At 60.0% G+C, this 21,298-nt stretch overlaps 1 protein-coding gene and 1 long non-coding RNA gene across 4 annotated transcripts; one reads left to right on the top strand and one right to left on the bottom strand.

Moving 5' to 3' along the window:
* Positions 1 to 4,870: 4,870 nt before the first annotated feature.
* On the top strand, positions 4,871 to 7,225 carry EMD (emerin). Of its 2 annotated transcripts, none has more exons than XM_019933657.3 (6): positions 4,871 to 5,097; positions 5,221 to 5,328; positions 5,490 to 5,567; positions 5,767 to 5,900; positions 6,365 to 6,411; positions 6,458 to 7,225. In XM_019933657.3, the coding sequence occupies exons 1-6, from the start codon at positions 5,016 to 5,018 to the stop codon at positions 6,792 to 6,794; spliced, it is 786 nt and encodes a 261-aa protein (XP_019789216.1). In that variant the 5' UTR covers positions 4,871 to 5,015; the 3' UTR covers positions 6,795 to 7,225. The 2 variants fall into 2 exon arrangements, with proteins under 2 accessions (XP_019789216.1, XP_019789217.1); XM_019933658.3 differs by having other exon boundaries at positions 4,877 to 5,097; positions 6,494 to 7,225.
* A 1,514-nt stretch (positions 7,226 to 8,739) lies between these two features.
* Positions 8,740 to 21,158, bottom strand: LOC141277623 (uncharacterized). 2 transcript variants are annotated; one of them, XR_012329304.1, is made up of 3 exons: positions 17,439 to 21,158; positions 15,069 to 16,573; positions 8,740 to 12,970 (listed from the first exon to the last, which is right to left on the bottom strand). It is a non-coding gene; the product is annotated as an uncharacterized lncRNA (long non-coding RNA). The 2 variants fall into 2 exon arrangements; XR_012329305.1 differs by lacking the exon at positions 8,740 to 12,970 and adding an exon at positions 12,988 to 14,752.
* Positions 21,159 to 21,298: the final 140 nt, after the last annotated feature.

Below are 21,298 nucleotides of genomic sequence, written 5' to 3'. Positions count from 1 at the left end.
ACCCCCGCCCCGCGCCCGGCCCGGCCCGGCGAGAAAGCCTTAATTGGTAAAATCGCCCAGGAGCGGGGGTGGCGGGGCGCCGCGGGGGCGCGCCGTGAGCTCAGGCGCCCGGGCCGCCGGCGACGCCCCCCCACCCCCGATGAGCTCACCGTCCAGCGAGGGGAGGGGCGCGCCCAAGGGGTCGCAGGGCCTGCGTCTCAGCCCAGCAGCAAAAGCCACCTCCTCCAGGGAGCCGCCCACAGTCACGGCCCCCCGCCTTTGCCCTGAGCCTGGGCTGTCCAGACAAGTCTGATTCTGCCTTGGGGGTGGGGGGCGACAGGCCCTTGCAGGTGCTCACTGAGCGCCTACCGCCCGGAAGTCCGCACTGGGGCAGGGACCCGAGCCCCGTGATGAGCCAGCGTCCTGGCTGCCACTGATTTGGCCCCTGATGGGTGCCAGGCCTGGCCTGGGAGCGAGCAGGAGAAATGTTCGGGATTCTCAGGAGCATGATTAGGCGCAGGGCTGAGCTCTGGGCGTGTACGGTGGGGTGCCACCGAGGGGCCAAGTGTCTGTGAACCGGGTGGGCACAGCCATGCCCCGGCTCTGCCAGGCTCCCTCTTCCTCTTCTACGTGCCCATTGCCTGGTAGCTTCATATTCAGCTCAAATGTTACTTCCTTGGTGAAGGCCACATAAAGCAGTGTCTTAATATTTTGCCCACAACCCCCGATAAGAACTACATTTTACATCCTGAGCCAGTACCTTCATGCACACACAGATTGACACAAATAACTGAAACAAACGTTCCACCAAATGAAACCTTCCCTTACTACCTGAAAACACTCTATTTCCTATTCTATTCCACTTCATAAAAAGAGAGAAAGAAAAGAAGGAAGGGGGCTTCCCTGGTGGTGCAGTGGTTAAGAATCCACCTGCCAATGCAGGGGACACGGGTTCGAGCCCTGGTTCGGGAAGATCCCACGTGCCATGGAGCAACTAAGCCCGTGCGCCACAGCTACTGAGCCTGTGCTCTAGAGCCCGTGAGCCACAACTACTGAGCCCATGAGCCACAACTACTGAGCCCGTGAGCCACAACTACTGAGCCCGCGTGCCACAACTACTGAAGCCCGCGTGCCTAGAGCCCGTGCTCTGCAACAGGAGAAGCCACCGCAGTGAGAAGCCCGCGCACCGCAACGAAGAGTAGCCCCCGCTCGCTGCAACTAGAGAAAGCCTGTGCACAGCAACGAAGACCCACCGTGGCCAAAAATAAATAAATAAAAATTTTAAAATACCTTTAAAAACAAAAAGAAAAGAAGGAAGGGAGGAAGGGAAAAAGGGAGAAGGAAGGAAGGGGTAGGAAGGGAGGAAGAAGTTTGGTCACACCTGCTAAAATGCTGGCTCTGCTGGCAATGACCTTTCCACCTTGACCCATGGTGGGATCTCCTTGCAGTACCTCGGCCTTTGTGTCTCCCTGCTCCATCTACTGGGACCCCGTCCCCACAGCACTGGGTTATCCTCACTTGATCGATGAGTGGCCTGAGTTTAGATCCATGAGGTGGCTGTGTTGGAGCTCATGGCCAAGGCTGTCCTTCAAGGAGGGAAACCCACCTACCACAGGCATTGCAGTCGGAGCCAGGGGTACAATAGGTGGGGTAGCAGGAAGGAGACACCTTCATTTTAATGTTCTCTTTACACTACTATCTCCCTCCCCTCCCCCCACACCCCTGAGACACACACATCTCGGGGTCTCTACTTCTTCCAGGTCTGGGGGAACGGTTTGTACAGCACCAGCTCTTCCCTGGTAAAGACCGTAATAAACACTTTTTCTCCTTGTGTTGAAGGTTCCTGAAAAGCACTAGAACCAGCTCCATTCCCACTGCCAAGGCAAGCTGACTCTCCAGCTAGCCGTGCCAACAGTCCCAAGGTGGACAGATGTGTTCTAGGGCTGGAACACAAGGTGTTAATTGAGAGGCTTTTGGTCAGCTAACCATTCCCTGCTGTATATTGGCTGTAACAATCTTCCACATGTTAATTTTCACAATAATCACCATCTTACGACTTTTGTTACTATCTGAGCAATGTTTTAAAGTATTTGATTGCCAGGAAAAACCCATAGGATGTTTCACATCCTTGAAGAGAAAAACTAAGTTTTGTATTGTACCAAAGTATTATGGTTCTGATCTTTTTTAAAAAATATTTATTTGGTAACACTTTATTTATTTGGTTGCACCGGGTCTTAGTTGCAGCAGGCAGGCTCCTTAGTTGTGGCATGCATGTGGGATCTAGATCGAAACCGGGCCCCCTGCATTGGGAGTGCAGAGTCTTAACCACTGCACCACCAGGGAAGTCCCCTTAAGGTTCTTATCTTAAAGAAAACATTAATAGCTCAATAAATAATAGTCTCCTTGGACATGACTGTTGAGAAATGTATTCATGTTGATATTACTTTTCCTTATAATTTTTGATGTTGCTGGGATTACAAGTTATATAATATACTGCTTAGAATCCATTCCCCATTCTCAAAGGAGAAACTGTCTTCTTGTTCTTGACTTGGAATCGGTGGCTTCCAAGCCCACTCTTCCCAGCAAGACTCCCCTCAAGGCCCCAGATTTCCCCTAACAGCTCCTCTGCTGACTCAGAAACCCCGCTGGGCCACACTGTCCAGGTTAGGACCTCGAGTGCTAGGTATTGGCTGGGGGAACATCCATGAATGAATTGCACTCGGGGCCCTTGCGCAAGTCTCCTCCTTCTCTGGGTCCCCAATTCCTCCTCTATGTGACAGGGGTGGTGCCGAGGGCCTCTCAGCTCTGACGGTCAAGGGCTCGCCTGGTTTCTGGTGGTCTGGGATGGGTCTGCCTGCAAATGGGGCTGGACTTGGGCTCCAGGTGGGCTTGTGTGCAGGGGACCATCACAAGTCAGACTCCTGGTGCCATCCATGGTGGGACCACATAGCGGGGCAACTGGGGGAGAGGGAAATAAAAGGCAGAGGGCCAAGGCAGGTGCCGGGGGAGGGGTTGTTCCTAGAGGAGAAGGCAAACTTAGAATTCCTTGACCTCATAAGGAAACAGCTTGGGTCTGTATGGGGAGGGGTGGCATGGGGAGGACAGCCTCTGGGACAGGGGCCAGCACTGCAGAAGGCTTGGAGAGGTACTGGGGAATCTGATCTTGCCAAAACTGCAAATTCCAGGAGGCCAACTCTGAGCGGCCCAGAGCCCAAACGCCATCTCCCTCCCTGCTCTGAGATAAGCAGCAAGACCCTGCCCTGCCCTGGGCTCTGCCCCCTTGTACTGCCATGCATGTCTGGGGCCCTCATATTTTGGGAGACAGAGCAGGCCTCATCTTTACTCTAAAACCCAGCCTACAGCAACTTTTCTGAGGGTCTTTGTGTGTGATCAAACCAGGGCCCTATCTTCTCTCCACCCCATGAGCGAACCTCCATGCAGAACTGGTCTGTGACCCTCGCCAGCTGGGCCAGCCTTCCTGCCTGGTCTTCTCCCAGGTACCAGCCGTCATCTATGAGAACCTCCTCCCCAGGCTCCCAGTTCTGGGAGAAGCACTTCAGTTCCCCCACACTCCATCAGCTGCCTTTGTTTAGAACGTGACTGTCATCTCCTTCCCAAATTCCACAGGGCAGCTCTTTACTGACCAAGCCCCTCACCAACTCCTAGTGACAGTCCCCGCTCCCCAGCAGGCCTTGGCAGCCTTCCGTGGTTTGCCCCCTTCGGTCCCCTGGCCCCCCTGTCCTGGGGGCCCGCTCTGCACTACCACGGCCCTGAAGCCCACCGAGACCCAGGTGCTCAGAGCCCACCAAGTCTTACTGGAACCCCGGAGCAGGTCCCTCTGAGTCTGGAAGCCCCCACCCCCGCGCCCCGCCGCTGCCTGGCTGCTGGTCACACTGGGCTCAGGGGCCATTCCGACAGGAGAGGAAGCCCCTCCCGCCCCAGGTGGACAGCTGGTGGGTGAGGCGGGCACTCGCTGTCTCTGCATGCATCACACCGCGCCCTGTGCCAGTGCGCATCGGCACGCTCGGGTCCCTTCCAAGGCTGCTGGCTCCTGGAGTGCCGATGGCCTCCTGGCCCAGTGCCCCATTTCCTCCCGGGTGGAGCGGGGAGGGAGGGAGGCGGTGGGGACCGGCGGGGCGCAGGTGCGCAGGCCAAACCCTGCAGAGCGGGAAGGCGGGCTGGGGCAGGGGGCCTGGTGGTCTGGGGGCGCGGCCTAGGGTCCGGGCCCAGACCCACGCTCTCCAAGGTCTCGCCCTTCAGATCAGGGCCCTTCCCGCTGCTGCTGTTGTCGGGGCGTCCGGCTGGGGCGCGGCCGGGGAACCCCAAGCGCTGGAGCTCAGCTGAGGGTGGACAGCAGGGGGGCTGCGGGGACCGGGCTGAATCCACGGGACTCAGGGAGGGCGAGCCCCAACCAGCGCGCGGCCCCGCCCCACTTTCACGTCCTGGCCGGTTTCTGCCGGTTCCATGGCCACAGGCCCCGCCCCTCTTCGCTTCGGGCCGGAACAGGCCAGCGAGTGACGTCTTGGCTCGCCGACCCCGCCCCGCTCCCAGGTCCCGGCGGGTCTAAGCTCGTCCCCCTGGCGCGCAGGCCCCGCCCCTCGTTCCCGTCTTGCCCAAACTCGCCAGCGTGTGACGTCTCTGGGCTCGCAGGCCCCGCCCCCCTCCCGGACGCACAGCCCCACCCTCTCCCACGGCCCGACCGGTCCTCGGCTCTTCGGCTCTAGCGCGCCCTACATCCCTCTTTCGCCTCTAGCCAATCCCGTCAGTCTGTGACGTCGGGGCTCGTCAGCCCCGCCCCGCCCATTCCCAGGGCCCGACCGCTCTGCGCCGGGGGCTCCCCGCGTCCTGGCTCCGCCCCGCACAGCGCGCGCGGCCCGCAGGGGCCGCGGTTGGACGCGATTGTGACGCAGGCGTGACGCGGGCGTAGCCGCTCCCGAGGCGCTCGCGCTGCTCCTGTCGCGCTCTGAGGCGGTCGTAGCTCGGCCCGTATCACCAGGCCCGGGCCACCCCCAGGCCTCTGCCGCCTGCTGCCCGCCATGGACGACTACGCGGTCCTGTCGGACACCGAGCTGGCTGCCGTGCTGCGCCAGTACAACATCCCGCACGGGCCCGTCGTGGGTATGCGGCGGCGGCCGGCCCCTCCCCGCGCTTCGCCCCGCGCCCCTTTCCTTAACCCCTCTCCGCGCCGCCCCCGGTCTCGCGGCCCGCGCCCTGACCGCCCTGTGCCCCTTGTCTGGCCAGGTTCCACTCGCAAGCTCTACGAAAAGAAAATCTTCGAGTATGAGACCCAGAGGCGGAGGCTCTCGCCCCCTAACTCGTCCGCATCCTCTTTCTCCTGTCGGTTCTCGGGTGAGGCCCCCGCCCCACGGCTCCACCTGGCCGCCCTCGGGGACAGGGTTTGGGAGGAAGGGGTCGCGAGGGGGTGGCAGGGGCGCTGGCCGGGAGGGGCACAGGGGAAAGGGGAGGTGAACCTTGGAGGCAAACGGCCCTGGCCCCCCCCCCCCGTTCAGACTTAGATTCAGCGTCCGTGGACTCGGATATGTACGATCTGCCCAAGAAAGAGGACGCCTTACTTTACCAGAGCAAGGGTAAGGCAGGGGTGGGGTGGGCACCCAGACACCTTCGTTCCGGTGTCAGGGAGAACCTGAGATCTCAACCCCCACCGTCCTGCAGTAGTCCTGGAGGGGAGAAACCGAGTCACAGGCCCCCAAGTGGGATTCAGATTAGGGCCATCTGGCCAGGTGGGGACACCGTTGCTCCCTCTTCCCCGCTGCCCCCCTTCCCAAGGCTATAATTATGACTACTGTGAGGAGAGTTACTTGACCACCAGGACTTACGGGGAGCCTGAGTCTGTGGGCACATCCAAGGGCTTCCGCCAGCCCTCGGCTTCACTCTCAGATGCTGACACCTTTCACCACCAGGTGAGCTGGCTGTTGGGCACCCTGTACGTGGGTACAACCTGAGGGGGTGATTGTGGGGTTTGGATAAATCAGGGGAGCCACTGGGTGCAAATGGTGGCTCCAAGAGCCTCCAGGGAGAGGTGGGGTCAGCAGACACCTGCCAGGTCAGGGCCTTTCTGTGGGGGGCTGTCAGAACTGCTTGACTAGAGTGCCCGGTACGTGCCCTGCACCCTTGCCTGGGACCTAGGTTTGAGCTCTCTCTGAGAATCCTGGGGCAGAAAGTAGGGTGTAGGCAGCTGGCACAGTCACTTAGCAAGTGGCAAGGCCCCACGGACATAAGGCCGGGAACCAAGAAGGGTGCTGGAGGGTGGCGAGGCCCAGGCCTTGAAGCAGTGTTCAGAGTAGGCTGGCAGGGAAGCTGAGGGGCATGACGGGGCCACGCTGCCCCTGCCAGCCAGTATCCTTACCCTGATTCACTTCTATAGGTTCACGATGACAATCTTTTCTCTTCTGAAGAGGAGGGCAAGGATAGGTGAGTAGTAGGGAGGGCCAGGGACTGGGGCTGATTCTGGGCGCAGGCCTTCCCGGCCTATCTGCTCCCCTCTTTGCCTCAGGGAACGCCCCGTGTATGGCCGGGACAGTGCCTACCAGAGCATCGCACACTACCGCCCTGTTTCCAACGTCTCCAGAAGCTCCCTGGGCCTGTCCTATTACCCCACCTCCTCCTCCACCTCTGCCGTGTCCTCGCCTTCATCTCCTCCTTCGTGGCTCGCCCGCCGTGCCATCCGGCCAGAAAAGCGGGCCCCTGGGGCTGCTCTGGGCCAGGACCACCAGGTCCCGCTCTGGGGCCAGATGCTCCTGTTTCTCATCTTTGCTGCCTTCCTGGTTTTTGTTTACCACTGCATGCAGGCCTAGGATAGCAACCCCTTCCGGGCGGAGCCCTAACGCTCTGGCCTTGTGGCTTGGGGCCAGCTGCTCTTGGAAGTCCTGGCTGACTGCCTTAGCAGTGTTTTCTGGGGGAGGGGGGTTGGGGCTTTTCTGCGTGTTCTAGCTTGGGGGTACTGGGACAGGGGCAGTGTTTGCTTCCCCTGCCTTGTCCTGTCGGGGAGGCAGCAGGCCTGGGCCTCTGCAGCATGGTGGGCCTGGACAGGTGTTCCTCTGGAGCCTCCTGGCCCTACTTGCCTCTGACCCTTAGGGCCTAGGAGGGCAAGAGCCTTCTCCTGGAGAGGAGAACATGGGTGTCATCATTGCATGCCTCCTGTTCATTGTCACCTCATTGGGGGGGATTGACCAAAGGACACCCTGACTTTGTTTTCGTGGACAATAAAAAGACCGTTTATTTTTAACGTGTGGGCTCTTCCCTTTAATGTGGGGAGGGGGTGGGCTGCCCCCTGCTAAGGCCCTCCAGGCCTTGGGCCTCCAGAATTGCCATCTGGCGTTGTTGGTTCTTCTTTTCTTCCTTTGCGCTTGGGGTAGGGATCACATGCTACCCATGGACATATTTGTGCTTTGCTTTTGGGGTCCACTCCCTGACTCGTTACCCAAAGCTCTTGTAACTACTCATAAAAATAACTGTCACACGGAGAACCCACTTGGAAATGCAGGCGAGGCTGCTTGCACGATGTCAGTTATGGGTGTTTAACTTTCCAGCAGAGGCCAATCTTGGTGTCCAAGGGTGGGGAGATGAAGAGGAAACGAGGCATCTGCTTGGTGAGCCATTTCTGCTGGAAAGCTGATTGTTTAATGCTACAGGAGAAGGCTCTTAGTACTCTGGAATGCTCCATCACCTTTCGGTAAACCAGTTCCTCACCTGGCTATATTCCTTCTTATTGCCAGGTTTTCTGCTGTGGGTATTTCATAATTTTCAGAGAAGGAAACCTAGGGTAGACTGCCACAAGAGGCCGTGTGTCCTGGCTCTGCACTGCCAGTAGAGGGCAGTAAAGCGTGGAGAGGCTGGCTCCGTGTAAACAGGCGGGAATCAGAGGCACCACAAGGGCTACCTCGTTGTGTGGGGGCCTAGCATCAGTCCCTCTCACCTCTGACCGGCTCCTTGCTACAGGTGGCAGGACTTGGCAGAGCCTGGCCTCTCACCTGCATGTACACCGTGGGCTCCTGAGCCTTTCGGGGCCTCTTGGCTGTCTACGGCTGCATGGTGAGCTTTGGTCAGGGCTGGGACTGGAACCATCCTACCGAAGCTCCTGGACATTTCTTTTTGATGCATCCTAGTCTCCCCATTTTTTTTTCTTGGGCGGGTGTTTTCTTAAAAATAACACAGGGCTTCCCTGGTGGCGCAGTGGTTGAGAGTCCGCCTGCCGATGCAGGGGATGCGGGTTCGTGCCCCGGTCCGGGAAGATTCCACATGCCGCGGAGCGGCTGGGCCCGTGAGCCATGGCCGCTGAGCCTGCGCGTCCGGAGCCTGTGCTCCGCAACGGGAGAGGCCACAGCAGTGAGAGGCCTGCGTACCGCAAAAAAAATAATAATACATACTTTTTTGTGCATTAAAATAAACAAAAAAGAATGATGGGACTTCCCTGGTGGTCCAGTGGTGAAGAGTACACCTTCTGGGACTTCCCTGGTGGCGCAGTGGTTAAGAATCCGCCTGCCAATGCAGGGGACACGGGTTCGATTCCTGGTCCAGGAAGATCCCATATGCCGTGGAGCAACTAAGCCCATGCACCACAACTACTGAGCCTGCGCTCTAGAGCCTGCGAGCCACAACTACTGAGCCGGTGTGCCTAGAGCCCATGCTCCACAACAAGAGAAGCCACTGCAATGAGAAGCCCGCGCACCGCAACAAAAGAGTAGCCCCCACTCGCCACAACTAGAGAAAGCCCACATGCAGCAACGAAGACCCAACACAGCCAAAAATAAATAAATTTATTTTTTAAAAATCCACCTTTCAACGCAGGGGACACGGGTTCCATCCCTGCTGGGGGAACTAAGATCCCACATGTTGTGGGACAACTAAGCCTGCGTGCCACAGCTACTGAGCTTATGCGCCTCAACGACACAGCCCACGCACCCTGGAGCCCACGCCACAACTAGAGAGAGAAAAACCCGCACGCCGCAATGAAGAGCCCGAACATCACAGTTAAAGATCTGTACCGCAACTAAGACCTGACGCAGCCAAAATATATATATATTTTAAAAATATTTTAAAATATATACAAAAAAGGATGAAAAAATTGCTTCTAATTTTCTTACCCCTCCCACAGGCTCAGCCTCCTTTGTTTGCTGCAAGCCCCTCCCACCTGGCTCCCCCAGCACCCAGCCAACTGTGGCATGGACTCCCCAGGTCTCCAGCTTCTGCCCCTTGCCGTCCCAGTGCAAGAGCTGAGACTTGTTTGCTTCATGGTGGGTGGTGGGCATGGGCAGGGGGTGCTGCCTTCTCATTGGTGACAATAAGGCCTGATGGTCAGATCAATGAGCCTGAATGGGGGTGGGGGTACAGAAGAGGTAGTCAGGTTGCCAGTGCACCAGAACTCCAGGGTGGCATGCTGAGACATCTTGCTTCAGCAACGGGTCCCACATCAAGTATGTTGGGAAGCGGGACCGAGCCTGTGAATACAGCTCCCCCACAGGCTCTCACTACCTGGCACTGCTGTTCAGCCGGAGCCCCACCAGGTCTTGGCGGAGAGGCAAGTGGAGCCTAGGGACGTGGTAAGGTTGACTCGCTGATACCCTGTGGAGTAGCTGGGGCGGAGGGGGACAGCATGGGAGCAAGGGGAGCTGGGCTTGGGCCCTCCCAAGGAAGGGGAGAGAGATGGCGTGGCCTCCGGGTGGAATGATCCTCTCCAGGCCTCAGGTCCTTGATCTGTTCCAGGAAAGAGGGGGAGGCTAGGTGTGCTTGGCAACCACTGTGGTGTCTGAGAGAAGAGAGGAAAGAGTCTCCACCCAGGTGACATAGTCTCCCTGTTCTCATTCATCATTCCCCAAGGGCAACCACATCCATTGATCACCATGCAGCAGAGGGAGGGTTTCTGCAGGCTCCTGAGTGGCTTCAAGCTTCCTGCCCCAGGGCTCTTAGACGCCCCCCTCCCAAAGAGTTGTAGCTCCCAAGGGCTCTGGACCGCCCCCAGCACTCCCCTTCAGGCTTGGCCCCACTTCCCAGGGCTCTGAGACTACCTCCCGCGAGGGCTCTGAGGGGCCCAGCTGCCTAAAAGTCCCCCGAGGGCTCTGGAGTTCCATCACAGGGCAACTGAGGACTTCCATTCCCCAGGGCTTAGGCCATCCTCCCTTCCCCCACCAAGGGCTCCAGTGGTGCTGGGAACACAGCAGGGGGCAGCAGCTGCCCAAGGTTAAGGGGACAGTGACTCCCCTACTGTGTAGGTGCCAGGCAGGGAGGAGCCTGGATGATGCAATGGAGCTGGTTGCAATGGACCTGGATGCGTGGCTGCTGCCAGAGGTCTGAGCCGCATCCCTAGTGGAGCACAGAAAGGAGGGCCCTGTGGGTGGGGCAGGAGCATGGAGCCAGGAATCCTAGCTCAGGATCCTCCCACCCTTGACCTCCACCCCCTTGTCAGGTCCAGGGTAAGTAGCAGACAGTGTTGGGCAGACCTAGGTCCACCCCTACCTTGACCCCCACGCTGTGCTGGAGCTAGAGATGGTGGCTACTGGGCTGGTCCCCACGCTGCAGAGGACAGTCCATCCAAGAGAACAGTCCAAGGGGGGCACAGCCTGTGGATCCACGACACTGGACCACCCCAGGCCCTGAGGGTCTAAAGGACAGGAAAGTGCCACTGTTACTACCCCGGGGGCTGGCCAGTTGCCCTAGGTTCAGGGTGGCCATCGCTGGAGACTCTACCCCTCCCCCCAGGGCAGACAATCCAACAGGCCCCAGGCCCATGCCCGAGCCCCGCTCAACAGCCGGTGCCAGGAGCAGAGGCGAGGTCCCGGCCACACGCCTTCCCCCAGGCTGGCCCCATCTCACCTACTAAGTCTAGGGACGGGGTGGCTGGTCACCCCAGTTGGGAGCAGCCCCCCATCCTGCAGGTCCAGCTGCGGGCAGGGCAGGGCAGGGGGATGGTGGAGCTGACCACCCACACCCCACCTGGAGGCTGGCCAGCCTCCACCCCTGCTCTGGCCACACCTCTGCGCCCGACCCTCCGTGCTGCCCGCTCCCCCAGGAGGATGGGAGGGACCCGGCTGAGGAAAGGGGAGCACCGGCCCCTCAGGATGGGACTGCTGCCCACCCGACAGTGAGGGAGCCCCAGCACTTCAACAAGGGAGACAGTAGTCTGGAGACCCTTGGGATTCCCGTGCAGGCCCCCAGCACGGGCGGCCTCACCCAATGCCAGGGCACAGAGCCAGGGTGCTCCAGGGCAGCCACCTCCACACCCCCCAGGAACCCCGATGAAGCCAGTGATGGGAGTGTGTGTGTGTGTGTGTGTGTGTGTGTGTGTCTGGAAGGTCCCCACAAGCCCAGCGAGGCCGCAGCCAGGGGAGCAGGACTGAGGAAAGCGCTAAACAATGGGCGGGGCCGGGGGACTGCCCTGGGGTCAGAGCACCTACTGAGGACGGGCCAGGTACTGACGCCGGTACTCAGCGGGGGGGAGGCACCCAGGTCCTCGGGCGGGCGGAGAGGGTGAGGGCCAAGGATGAGCACTGCAGGTGGGTGGCGGCCGGGTGGGGACAGGGCCTGGCCGCTGCCCTGATTATGCCCATCCACAGAGCAGGCCGCTAGGAAGAGCTCCCTCGGGCAAGGGAGGACCAGCGCCCACGCAGTGCCCTGGGCCCCCGTGGGCAGGCCGCCTCAGAGGGAAGACCGCAGGGAAGCCGGGCCCGCCTTGTCGTGCCTTCTGCCCGGGGCTGAGGGACTGGAAGATGGCTCTACTTAGGGGGACAGTCAGATGGCCCAGGAGTGTGGGGCTGCAGCGGGCCCGAGCGTCTCCCGGAGCCCCAGGACCCCGCGGCCCCACATCGCGGCCGGAGGGTGTCCCCGGCAGCCACCACCACAGCCACGAGGCCGGGCCCAGCAAGCACGGCCTCGGCCTCAGCCTCTGCTCCTGGGACGGAGACAGAGAGCCCGGCTCTCCCGACACCCACGGTCCTGGGGTTCAAGAAGTGCATGGCGGCCTCGGACGGGGCCGGAGAGCTGTCGCCAAGGGCCCCGGCGTTGCCCAGCAGCGAGAGCCAACAGGAAAGGCACTCACCACCCACAGAACCTGCGTGACAAATTCAGAGCCACCAAGCGTGTCATCAGGGAGTCACGTCTGACTCCCAGGCAAGAAGGATGCGGCGGGCACCTCTCCCTTGGCCACAGTGGGAGCTCCTTCTTGGGACCAAAGGGACACTCGCCTGCCACCCCGGGCTGGCGCCTGCCACTGCTGAGCCGTCACAGCCCAGCCCGGGGCTACCTGGCATGGTCACTGAGGACAGGGGCTCGCCAGCCTGCACCCTCACAATGGGGCCCACCCTTCTCTGCTCCCTGCCCCTACCCACTTCCCAGCTACACGGTGGGAGGCTGGCGGGGCGGGGAGGGGAGCTGGGAGAGGAGGGCCTGCACCTATGGGCACAAGAGAGGCCACCCCAGCCTCAGGCAAGGTAGCTGCCCCCGCCCCCACCCCACTGAGAAGGAGAGGGGGCGGGGACCTTGGAGGTCGGGGAGCACTGGGGCCCAGGCCTGGGTGTGCACTTGCATGGCCCTGGCAGTGGATGGGCTGCTGTGATGAGAAAGCGCTTCTGGCCCCCGCGCCCATGGCAGCGCAACCAGCCAGGACTCCCATCAGGGCTGCAAACTCCTGGGCAGAGGGCACGCACCGCTGGCTCTGTGGGCCACGCTGGGGTCCTGTCACATGTTCTTTCTTTCCTCTGGCTTTTTTTTTTTTTTAACTTCTGTTTTTAAAATTTTATTTATTTTTGGCTGTGGTGGGTCTTCGTCGCTGCGCGCGGGCTTTCTCTAGTTGCGGTGTGCGGTCTTCTCACCGCGGTGGCTTCTCTCGTTGCGGAACACGAGCTCAGGTACTTCCGCAGGTACTGCGGAACACGGGCTTCAGTAGTTCAGGCTCACGGGCTCAGTAGCTGTGGCGCACGGGTTTCGCTGCTGCGCGGCACGTGGGATCTTCCCGGACCAGGGCTCGAACCCGTGTTCCCTGCATGGGCAGGCGGATTCTTAACCACTGCACCACCAGGGAAGGCCCTCTTTCTCTGGCTTTTTGTGTGTTTTGTCTGCAACTGTTTAAAGGTGAAAACCCACTGTGCCCTTGCAAACACAGGCCCTGCTTCTCTGGGTCCCGGGCTGGAACCTGCCACCCCCGCTCAGACAAAGGACGCATTCCCAAGGGGCCTGTGCGGACCAGGAGTCCCGCACACAGATTCTGGAGCGAGGACACTCCTCTGAGCCTTCGCATCCGCCATGAACGCGAACAAGCTACGCCCTAGCGGGTACCGTCCCCTCCTCCGCTGTTCCTGGGTTGACCCGTGTAAGCCATAAAATTACAGCAGAGGTGAGGGGGTGTCACTTCGAGGTGAAGTTCTTAGAGAAACACTGAGGCTCGATCTCGGGGCTGCTCCGTGCTAGGTCGTGGGCTCTGGCGGAGCCCCACCCTGAGCACCCCTAGGGAGAGGCCCGGTGGGGAGGCCCGAGGCCCCGCCACAGCCACGCGAGCCATCTTGGAAGCAGAGCTGCCCCCGCCCATCCCCACACCCTAGGCAGACCATGGGGCTGTGGCCCCAGCGGAGGCCTCGACTGCAGCCTGTGATGGACCCCAAGCCGGAAGCCCCCAGCCAAGCCTTCTAGAGTCCTGTCCTTCACACACGCGGGAGATGACGACGGTTGGCTGTGTTAAGGTGCTACGATTGGGGTAATCTGTTATGCAGCAATGGGTAAGTAATACACGATCATTTTAAATGGAGAAGACCACTCCAAGTCAGTCTGAAGCAAACAAACCGACGAGAAGCCCCAGAAGCCATCAGGAGAAGCCTGGAAAGTCTGATGACACAAGCACTAAAATCGTATGCCTGGCCAACACAAACCGCAAACCACAAAGTCAAGACACAAGTGACAAAGTGGGGCAAAAAAATAGTAGCAAGACGTGACTCAGGGCTCGTATCGTTAACGCATAGAGAGCTTGAACCAGTCAACAAGGAAAGCTCAACGACGCCAAGGAAAAGGGGGTGCAGGAGGGGACCGCGGAAAGTGCAAGCCAAAGGCTACCCCCCATCTGATCCCACAGCCAGAACGTGCTCGAGTGTTGGGGTCCCAGAGCTGCTGGTTCCGGGCACACATGGTGCCTGGTGACTGGCACTGCATTTGCTCTGCGCCTCCAACTAGAAGGCGGGCGATCCTGGAGCCGAACAAAGACCAGCCACCGCAAAGACTGGCCCAAACGGTGGGTGGTGGCGCTGGGCGTTGGGCAGGTCTGGGCAGCATCACCCAGGAGCTGGGAGACCCTCTTGGTGAGGAACGTTTGGCAGGAAAGGCGGCGGCGGCGGCGGCTGGAGAGGACTGGCCACGCCCACAGACCAGACAACTGTCAGGGCAGTTCCCGGGCAGACAACCCCCTTTCTGGCCTCCACGCTCCCCCAAATCCACACTCTTGGTCTCAGGGCCCGTGTTCCTTTCCCACCTCTGAGCTCGGCGGTCAGGTCTTTTTCCTCTGCCTCATCAGAGAGTTCTTCCCATCCCCACGCCCAGGCCTCCGCCCCTCCCTCCTAAGTGTCCAGATGTTATCAGCCCCAGTCGGGGAACTGCTGAGCACGTGTACAAACCTGACACCTGATCCTGCCGGGGTGCCGGGGGGGGGGGGGGCCGGGGGGGGCGGTGCGCTGTGGACCACATCCTCAGGCGGGGAAGGGTGAAGGCTGCTCAATGGGAAGCCCCAGATCTCGCGAGAGCCAGCATCCTCCTGGCGCTTCCCAGGCCCGTGGGGACCCTGCAGAGGAGCCAGTCTGGGGTAGGGCAGGGGGCACACACCTAGGAGTCTCAGCCCTCTAGAGCAGTGCTTCTCACAGTGGGGTCCCTGGCCAGCAGCAGCATCACCCAGGATTGCTGGACTAGCAAATTCGCAGGCCCCACCCCAGGTGTGCCAGATCAGAGCCTCTGGGGTGGGGCCCTGCAACCCAGGGTTGAACGCGCCCTCCAGGTGTTCCTACGCGCCTCTCAGCGTGAGAACCAGCACCGGGATGGACGGTTCCTCATCGCACCCTCTTCTAGAGAAGCCATGAGCTTTCTCTCTCTGCGGGGCTCACCTTGACCTCCCAGGTGAGAGGCAGGCAGGCAGGCACCCACAGGTTGTCCTGGAGAACAGGCGTGCTTGGGCAGGATTCCTTCCCAGCAGGCCACACGTGTCCAGTGACATGGGGAAGACTTTGTTACTTCGTGCCGTCCCCTCCTCCAGCAGCATGGACAGACCCCCCTGGCCGACACCAAGTTTCTGGGCACGGCCGCAGCTCTGCCCACCTCTCCCTGGATACCACGTGTGTGTGGAGGGGGGCGGGTCCGTGCTTCACAGGGAACCGTCCGAATCACACTCAGGGGCGCTGGAACACAGTGGGCCAGGCAAGGGGTGGGGTGGCGGGAGGGTGCAAGCTCTCAGGATCGCGGAGCCAAAGGCCCCGGTGACTCGGGGAACGGGGACTCTGGCCAGGCCCAGGACCCACAGGGGTGGGGGGCGGAGTCCGGGGAAGCTGGGCGGTGACCACAAGGCCGGGCCGTTGTCCCGGCGCGTCGAGCCCCGCCCTGACCGCCCCCACGCGGGTCTCCTCACTTCCCCTCAGCTCGCCCACCGTAAGCCGCGGAGCACCGCTTTCCTGCCCACCCCTTCCAGCTGGCTCCGCCAATGACCAAGCTCGACTCGTGACGAGACCCGCCCCCCGGAAACCCGGCCCTTCTGGTGTGACGGGCATCTCCTTTGCCCAATCAAAACAAGCAGACCCCCCCCCGCGCCCCTCTCAGCTCTGCCCCCGCGCGCCCCTCTCAGCTCTGCCCCCCCCGCGGTTTTTCTTCAGCCGGCGACCGGGTCGGCTGCGGGCCGCTAGGTGTCCCTGCCGAGAGAGCAGGGACTGTCCGTGCAGAGTGGCGCGAGTGGTCCGATGTGTACACGCTAAGCCCTGCTTGTGTGCTTTTGGTGTGAACTTGTATTCGGAAGGAATTAAGTTCACAGGAAGTTACAGAGAAACGTCCAAGAGGCCGGAGCACCTCCCGCAGTTCCCCCAGCGTCAGCCTGTTGCACAGCTGGTGGGACCGCACACCAGGAAAGGGCATTGGTGCCAGCGGAGAGCTGCTCCGGGTTTTATCCCCGTGTGTGTGTGTGTGTGTGTGTGTGTGTGTGTGTGTGTGTGTGTGTGTGTGTGTGTGTGTGTGTGTGTGTATGCGCTTGCGCGCGCGGGGCGGCAGATTGGGGGAGGTGGTGTTTGTCACATGACCCCACGTTATGTAGACCGGGACTGGGGGCAGTGCCTCTCAGACACCCAGCCCCTGCCCTCCAGGGTGCCAGTCCACTTGGGGAGAAGACAAGGAAATGTGTAAGGAGAAGAGTTTAGCTATATTATTTAAGTGCATAGGTGGCCCGCAGGGGAGCGAGGGAGATCCATGGGGGAAACCGCAAATGGAATCAGTGGGGTGGCTGGGGCCGAGGCTGGGCCTGGGAGAGGAGCTGCGGGCAGGCTTTCCGAGGGGCTCAGAGTTAATGGGCCGCAGAAGGTGAGAGAGCAGAACTGAAATCCGCCTGAAAGCAGCGCTCTTGAACGGTCACCTGCACAGTGAAAAGGAAGGACAGGGCTGTACGAAGAAGTGGGTCCATCCCAGCATGGGTCTGAGTGAGCAGGAGAGGAGCCCCTGCCCCCATCATCCACAAGCTGGGGCTGCCTCCCCCCCCCTGCCGCGGACAGAGGGGCTTCAGAGAACCGCAGGCTGAGAGAGACGATGCCCGGTGCCCCCCATCGTGGTAGTACTGCTGGGCTCCCCGAAGAGCAGTCGCTCCCTGGAAGGGGACACCTCACCCCCGGCTTCCCCCTCGGGACTCCCAGAGGCCCAGCGGAAGACGGGTCTGCCAGCTCAAATTGAAGACACCGCCCACCCTCATGGAGCATCGGACGGACGACTGGCCCTGTCAACGTCCTGTCCCCAGGGCATCCCTGTCAGAGGCCAGATAATATAGTTTTCAGTGAGGGCTGCGAGTGCCGGCTCCGTGCCTGGACTCGTCCATTCCACCCTCACGGCGGCCCTAGGAAGTTGGGAGCATGTCATCCCCATTCTCCAGATGAGCAGATGAGGCCAACGTGGCAGAAGGGTTGAGGAGCTTGTTCTGAATCACTAGCTAGCAGGTGGCCGAGGCGAGGTGTGGATGAAGGACACTGGCCTCTAAGCCTGACGTCCTTTTGCGGGGAGGCGCTGCATCTGGATTGCTCCCTCGCAGGGAGGCTCCTGGGCGTGGTGGGTGTGGCACATCAACTTGTCCTGAAGGCCTCAGAGGTGAGTCCTGGTGACTATCCCCGCCCTGGCCTTGGGCCAGCCCATAAAGGAAAGAGGGTGAGAAAGAGAAACACCTTCTACTCTTGTGCTTAATCGGGGGGGGGGGGGGGGGGGGGGGCGGCCTTTGAAACACAGACTGACATTACCTTTGGATTCTCCTGAGATCAGAGCAGTTCTCATGGGTATTTACCAGTCGTTTGCATTACTGTGATAGAAGGCTACTCCAACTCCCCAAATCTTCAGCAGCCTCGAGACACAAAACAAAGATACCAAGGAAGGAATCACAAAGGTAAGACTAATTTTAAAAGCCCAGGCCGATTTGAAGAAGAAAAAGAACTTTAGGAATTAAAAACAAAGCCACAGTCATTGAAATAAAAATCTCAACAGATGAATCGAACCACAGATCGGATGCCACCGAAGGAAGCAGTGCCCTGGAAGATCGGTGGTGCCTCGGAAATCACCTCCTGCCCCTCCTGTCCCGTTCCCCCTCTTAGCGATGCTGCTGCTTTCTCCTTCCCTGAGAAACTGCCGCAGCCCCTCCTCAGAGATCCAGCCTCTGTTCTTCAAGGCCCCTTATCCTGCCTTCTAGGCTTCAGATGACCTCAACCCCCTCCCTTTTCCCCAGGCTCCGGGGCTGGGGGGCAGCTTCTTCCTGTACCATCTCTGTTCCTCCAGCCCTCCGATCCCTGGGTAACCTAGTGGGGCTCGAGGCACCCATGACCTGCGGGGGCCTCACCACTCATCAAGCTCTCCCCTGCGGTTGACTGGGATGAAGGGCCAGTGCAGCAAGTGCCCGGGGGAGCCGCAGCGGCTGCTGCCCTGAACTGTCGTGGAGGGGACGCTGGGGATCAAGGCTGTGTGTGGGGTGACTCCACAGTGTCCCCGGGAGTGCACGGAGAAAAAACTGACAAGGTCCGATTCCTTACCTCTCAGCTCAAGGCACAGTATGCCAGCCAGAGCACTTCCATGGCAGCCCTAAAAATTCTCTTCCTCCTGTAACCTGCAGGGCTGACGGTACTGGAAATCAAACACGACCAACACAAACGAAACCTGCATCATTGTGCGGGTTGCAGAATCCCAAGGTCACCTGAATTCCCAGCCCCTCCATGTTTCTCGTGTGAAGGCTACGGCACTGGCTGGAGGAGTGGGACCCTGAAGCCTAGAATCGGGACATCGGGTTGCCCTCGGTGGAGGCTGACAGTCGGGAAGCCCCCGGTCCCCTGCAGCCTCCCTTGCGGGTGGAAGTAGCCTGCCCTCCCGTCTCTGGCAGGCTGCTGTTCTCTCCCTTGAGGACTGTGTCATCACCTCACCTGGCGCAGATGCCTTGCAAGGGGACACCCTCTGTCCTCCACACCTGTGCCACCACACCCTGTTGCCATTAGACCCATAACTGGGGCCTAATCACAGCATGATCCAGGGGGACAGACCAAAGCCTGACCCTAGAGGAAAGAGCTCATGCGTCAATACATATTTTCCATAAGGATATTAAAAAAATATTTTCCAGACTTCACTGATATCTACCAACTGAACTGTATTTGAACGTTTGTGGTAGTAGGTTCTCAGGGTGTGCGACTCAGTAGGTGAGGTGGGCCACTCGATGGGGTGGATTAACTGATAGCGTATTTACTAGAGGTTCCAGATTAAGAGTATTAGGACAGGGGCTTCCCTTCCCTGGTGGCGCAGTGGTTAAGAATCCGCCTGCCAATGCAGGGGACACGGGTTCGAGCCCTGGTTCGGGAAGATCCCACAGGCCGTGGAGCAACTAAGCCCGTGCGCCACAACTACTGAGCCTGCGCTCTAGAGCCCACGAGCCACAACTACTGAAGCCCGCGTGCCTAGAGCCCGTGCTGGGCAACGAGAAGCCACTGCAATGAGAGGCCCGCACACCGCAACGAAGAGTAGCCCCCGCTCGCCGCAACTAGAGAAAGCCCGCGCGCAGCAACGAAGACCCAATGCAGCCAAAAATAAATAAATAAATAAATTTTAAAATAAGAAAAGTATTAGGACATACAGCTGGTGTGTAGTCTAGCACCTCACATGCTTGGCTTGGACCTACTACTGACCTGCATTTCATGGGTTTTGATGCCAGAAATGCCCTGACAGGAGGTGCAGGACAGAATCCCTAGGCTTAGGGAGAGAGGAATTTGAGAGTACATTCATCATATCCAGCCTGAACACTCCATCCCCCAACTGTGTTCCAGGGATAGGTCCAGAAGCAGCTCTTTTCAGCAAGGTGCTGAGAGAGCCATTAGCGCAGGAACACGAGCGGAAGGACTAAGGACCCCAGGAACAGTCTGGCACGTTCCAGGAAAAGCAAGAATGACGGGCTGGAGCCAGGTGAGCAAGGCACAGAAAATGAGCCTCTAGGGCTTCCCTGGTGGCACAGTGGTTGAGAGTCCGCCTGCCGATGCAGGGGACACGGGTTCGTGCCCCGGCCTGGGAAGATCCCACATGCCGCGGAGCGGCCGGGCCCGTGAGCCATGGCCGCTGAGCCTGCGCTCCGCTACGGGAGAGGCCACAGCAGTGAGAGGCCCACGTACCGCAAGAAAAAAAAAAAAAAAAAAGAAAAGAAAATGAGCCTCTAAGAAGGAAATAGTTGGGCAGCCTGCTACAGGACTGCTTGATGCGTATAACCCTAAATCCTCTAGTTCTGGGAGCAAAAACCTGACTTGAGTTGCCCCCGCGGAGAGTCACACCTTCTCACCCAGTTTCCAGACCCAGAGCCCCCTGATGGAAGGGGAGGCTGTGTTCCCTGGGAAGGACCTAGTTGCAGCATTGCTGGAAGTGCACAGCGCAAATCTTCCCAAGCCTTCCTAAAGGACCCATTCACTAAAGTGAAAGGTCGTCCTGGAGAAGAACAGGTGTGTCACACCTGTCAAGTGACATGGGGAAGACTTTGTTACCTTCTTGCTATCCCCAGCTCTAGAAGCGTGGGCACCTCTGGCGGATACCTAGATCCCTGGTGGTATGGGTACTAGCTCTGGACACTTCTCTGGATGTATTCTTGGGCGGGCAGGGGGCGGGTCCGTGCTTTACCTTAGAAGATCTCAGAGGCACACTCAGGAGGCGCTGGAATTCAGTGGGCGGGGCAAGAACTGTGTGTGGGGGTGGGCGCCACATTCTGGGCCCCGGGAGTGTGGAAGCTCCCAGGATACAGATCAAGGCAGCTCTCAGAGGCCAGGACTGGGCCCAGCCGGACAAGGAGTGACGGTGCTCGTTTGCCATCTGGGTGGGGTCGCCACCTTCCTCTTCCCCTTCTCCACGTCACCCTGGGGAGCACAACGTCTCTTTTCTCTGCCGGGTCAGGGCGGGCCCAACGGTGTTCACGGGCTCTCCTGAGCCCTGGATCTTGCGGGGCGGCTTTTTCTTGGCCTTTCTCGCGGGAGGGCACAGACCTCCTGGGGCCGACGCAGGCCCCGCCCCGGGTCTCCAGGAAAGGAGGACTTGGCGTACAGCTCGCAAACAAGAGGGCTCAGGACTCTTCGGTTACGGCCCGGGGGCTGCGGAGGCGGGGCGAGGGCGGGCCTCTCGCTCCGCCTCCCGGTCGACAAATGAACGTGGGCAGAGCCTCCAGCAGGGCGCCTCCCTGCTGGGCTCTGGAGCGCAGGGGGAAGGTACAGAGGGCTTGTCCCGGGCTCCGCCATGCCCAGGAACACGCGCGCGGCCGCCGTAAGCCCCATTCGGCATTTTCCTTCTTTCAACTCTAGGAACATACGTCTTTCATAGTTACGGCAAAGCCTCGGGCAAGAGTTCTACGCCCACAATGGCCAGCCGGAAGCCGGCTTCTCTCGCCGATGTGGCGAAGCCCCATTCGCCAGCTGGCCGCCTGCGGTACGGGACCTAGCCGCCTCCCCGCTCTGCGCTTGTGCCCAGCCACTCCCGCACGCAGGCGCAGAGCACCGCTGCGACTACGGTCCGGAAGTGTGACAGAGTGTCTATCCGCCCTCACCCGGACTCTATGGTTCCTACGCGTGAAGATAGACGGCCTATATAAGGCCTGCGCAGG

This window comes from Tursiops truncatus, chromosome X (assembly GCF_011762595.2).
Source record: "Tursiops truncatus isolate mTurTru1 chromosome X, mTurTru1.mat.Y, whole genome shotgun sequence".
In the NCBI taxonomy this organism is placed as follows: Eukaryota; Metazoa; Chordata; class Mammalia; order Artiodactyla; family Delphinidae; genus Tursiops; species Tursiops truncatus.
This window is presented reverse-complemented; position numbering and strand designations above follow the sequence as displayed.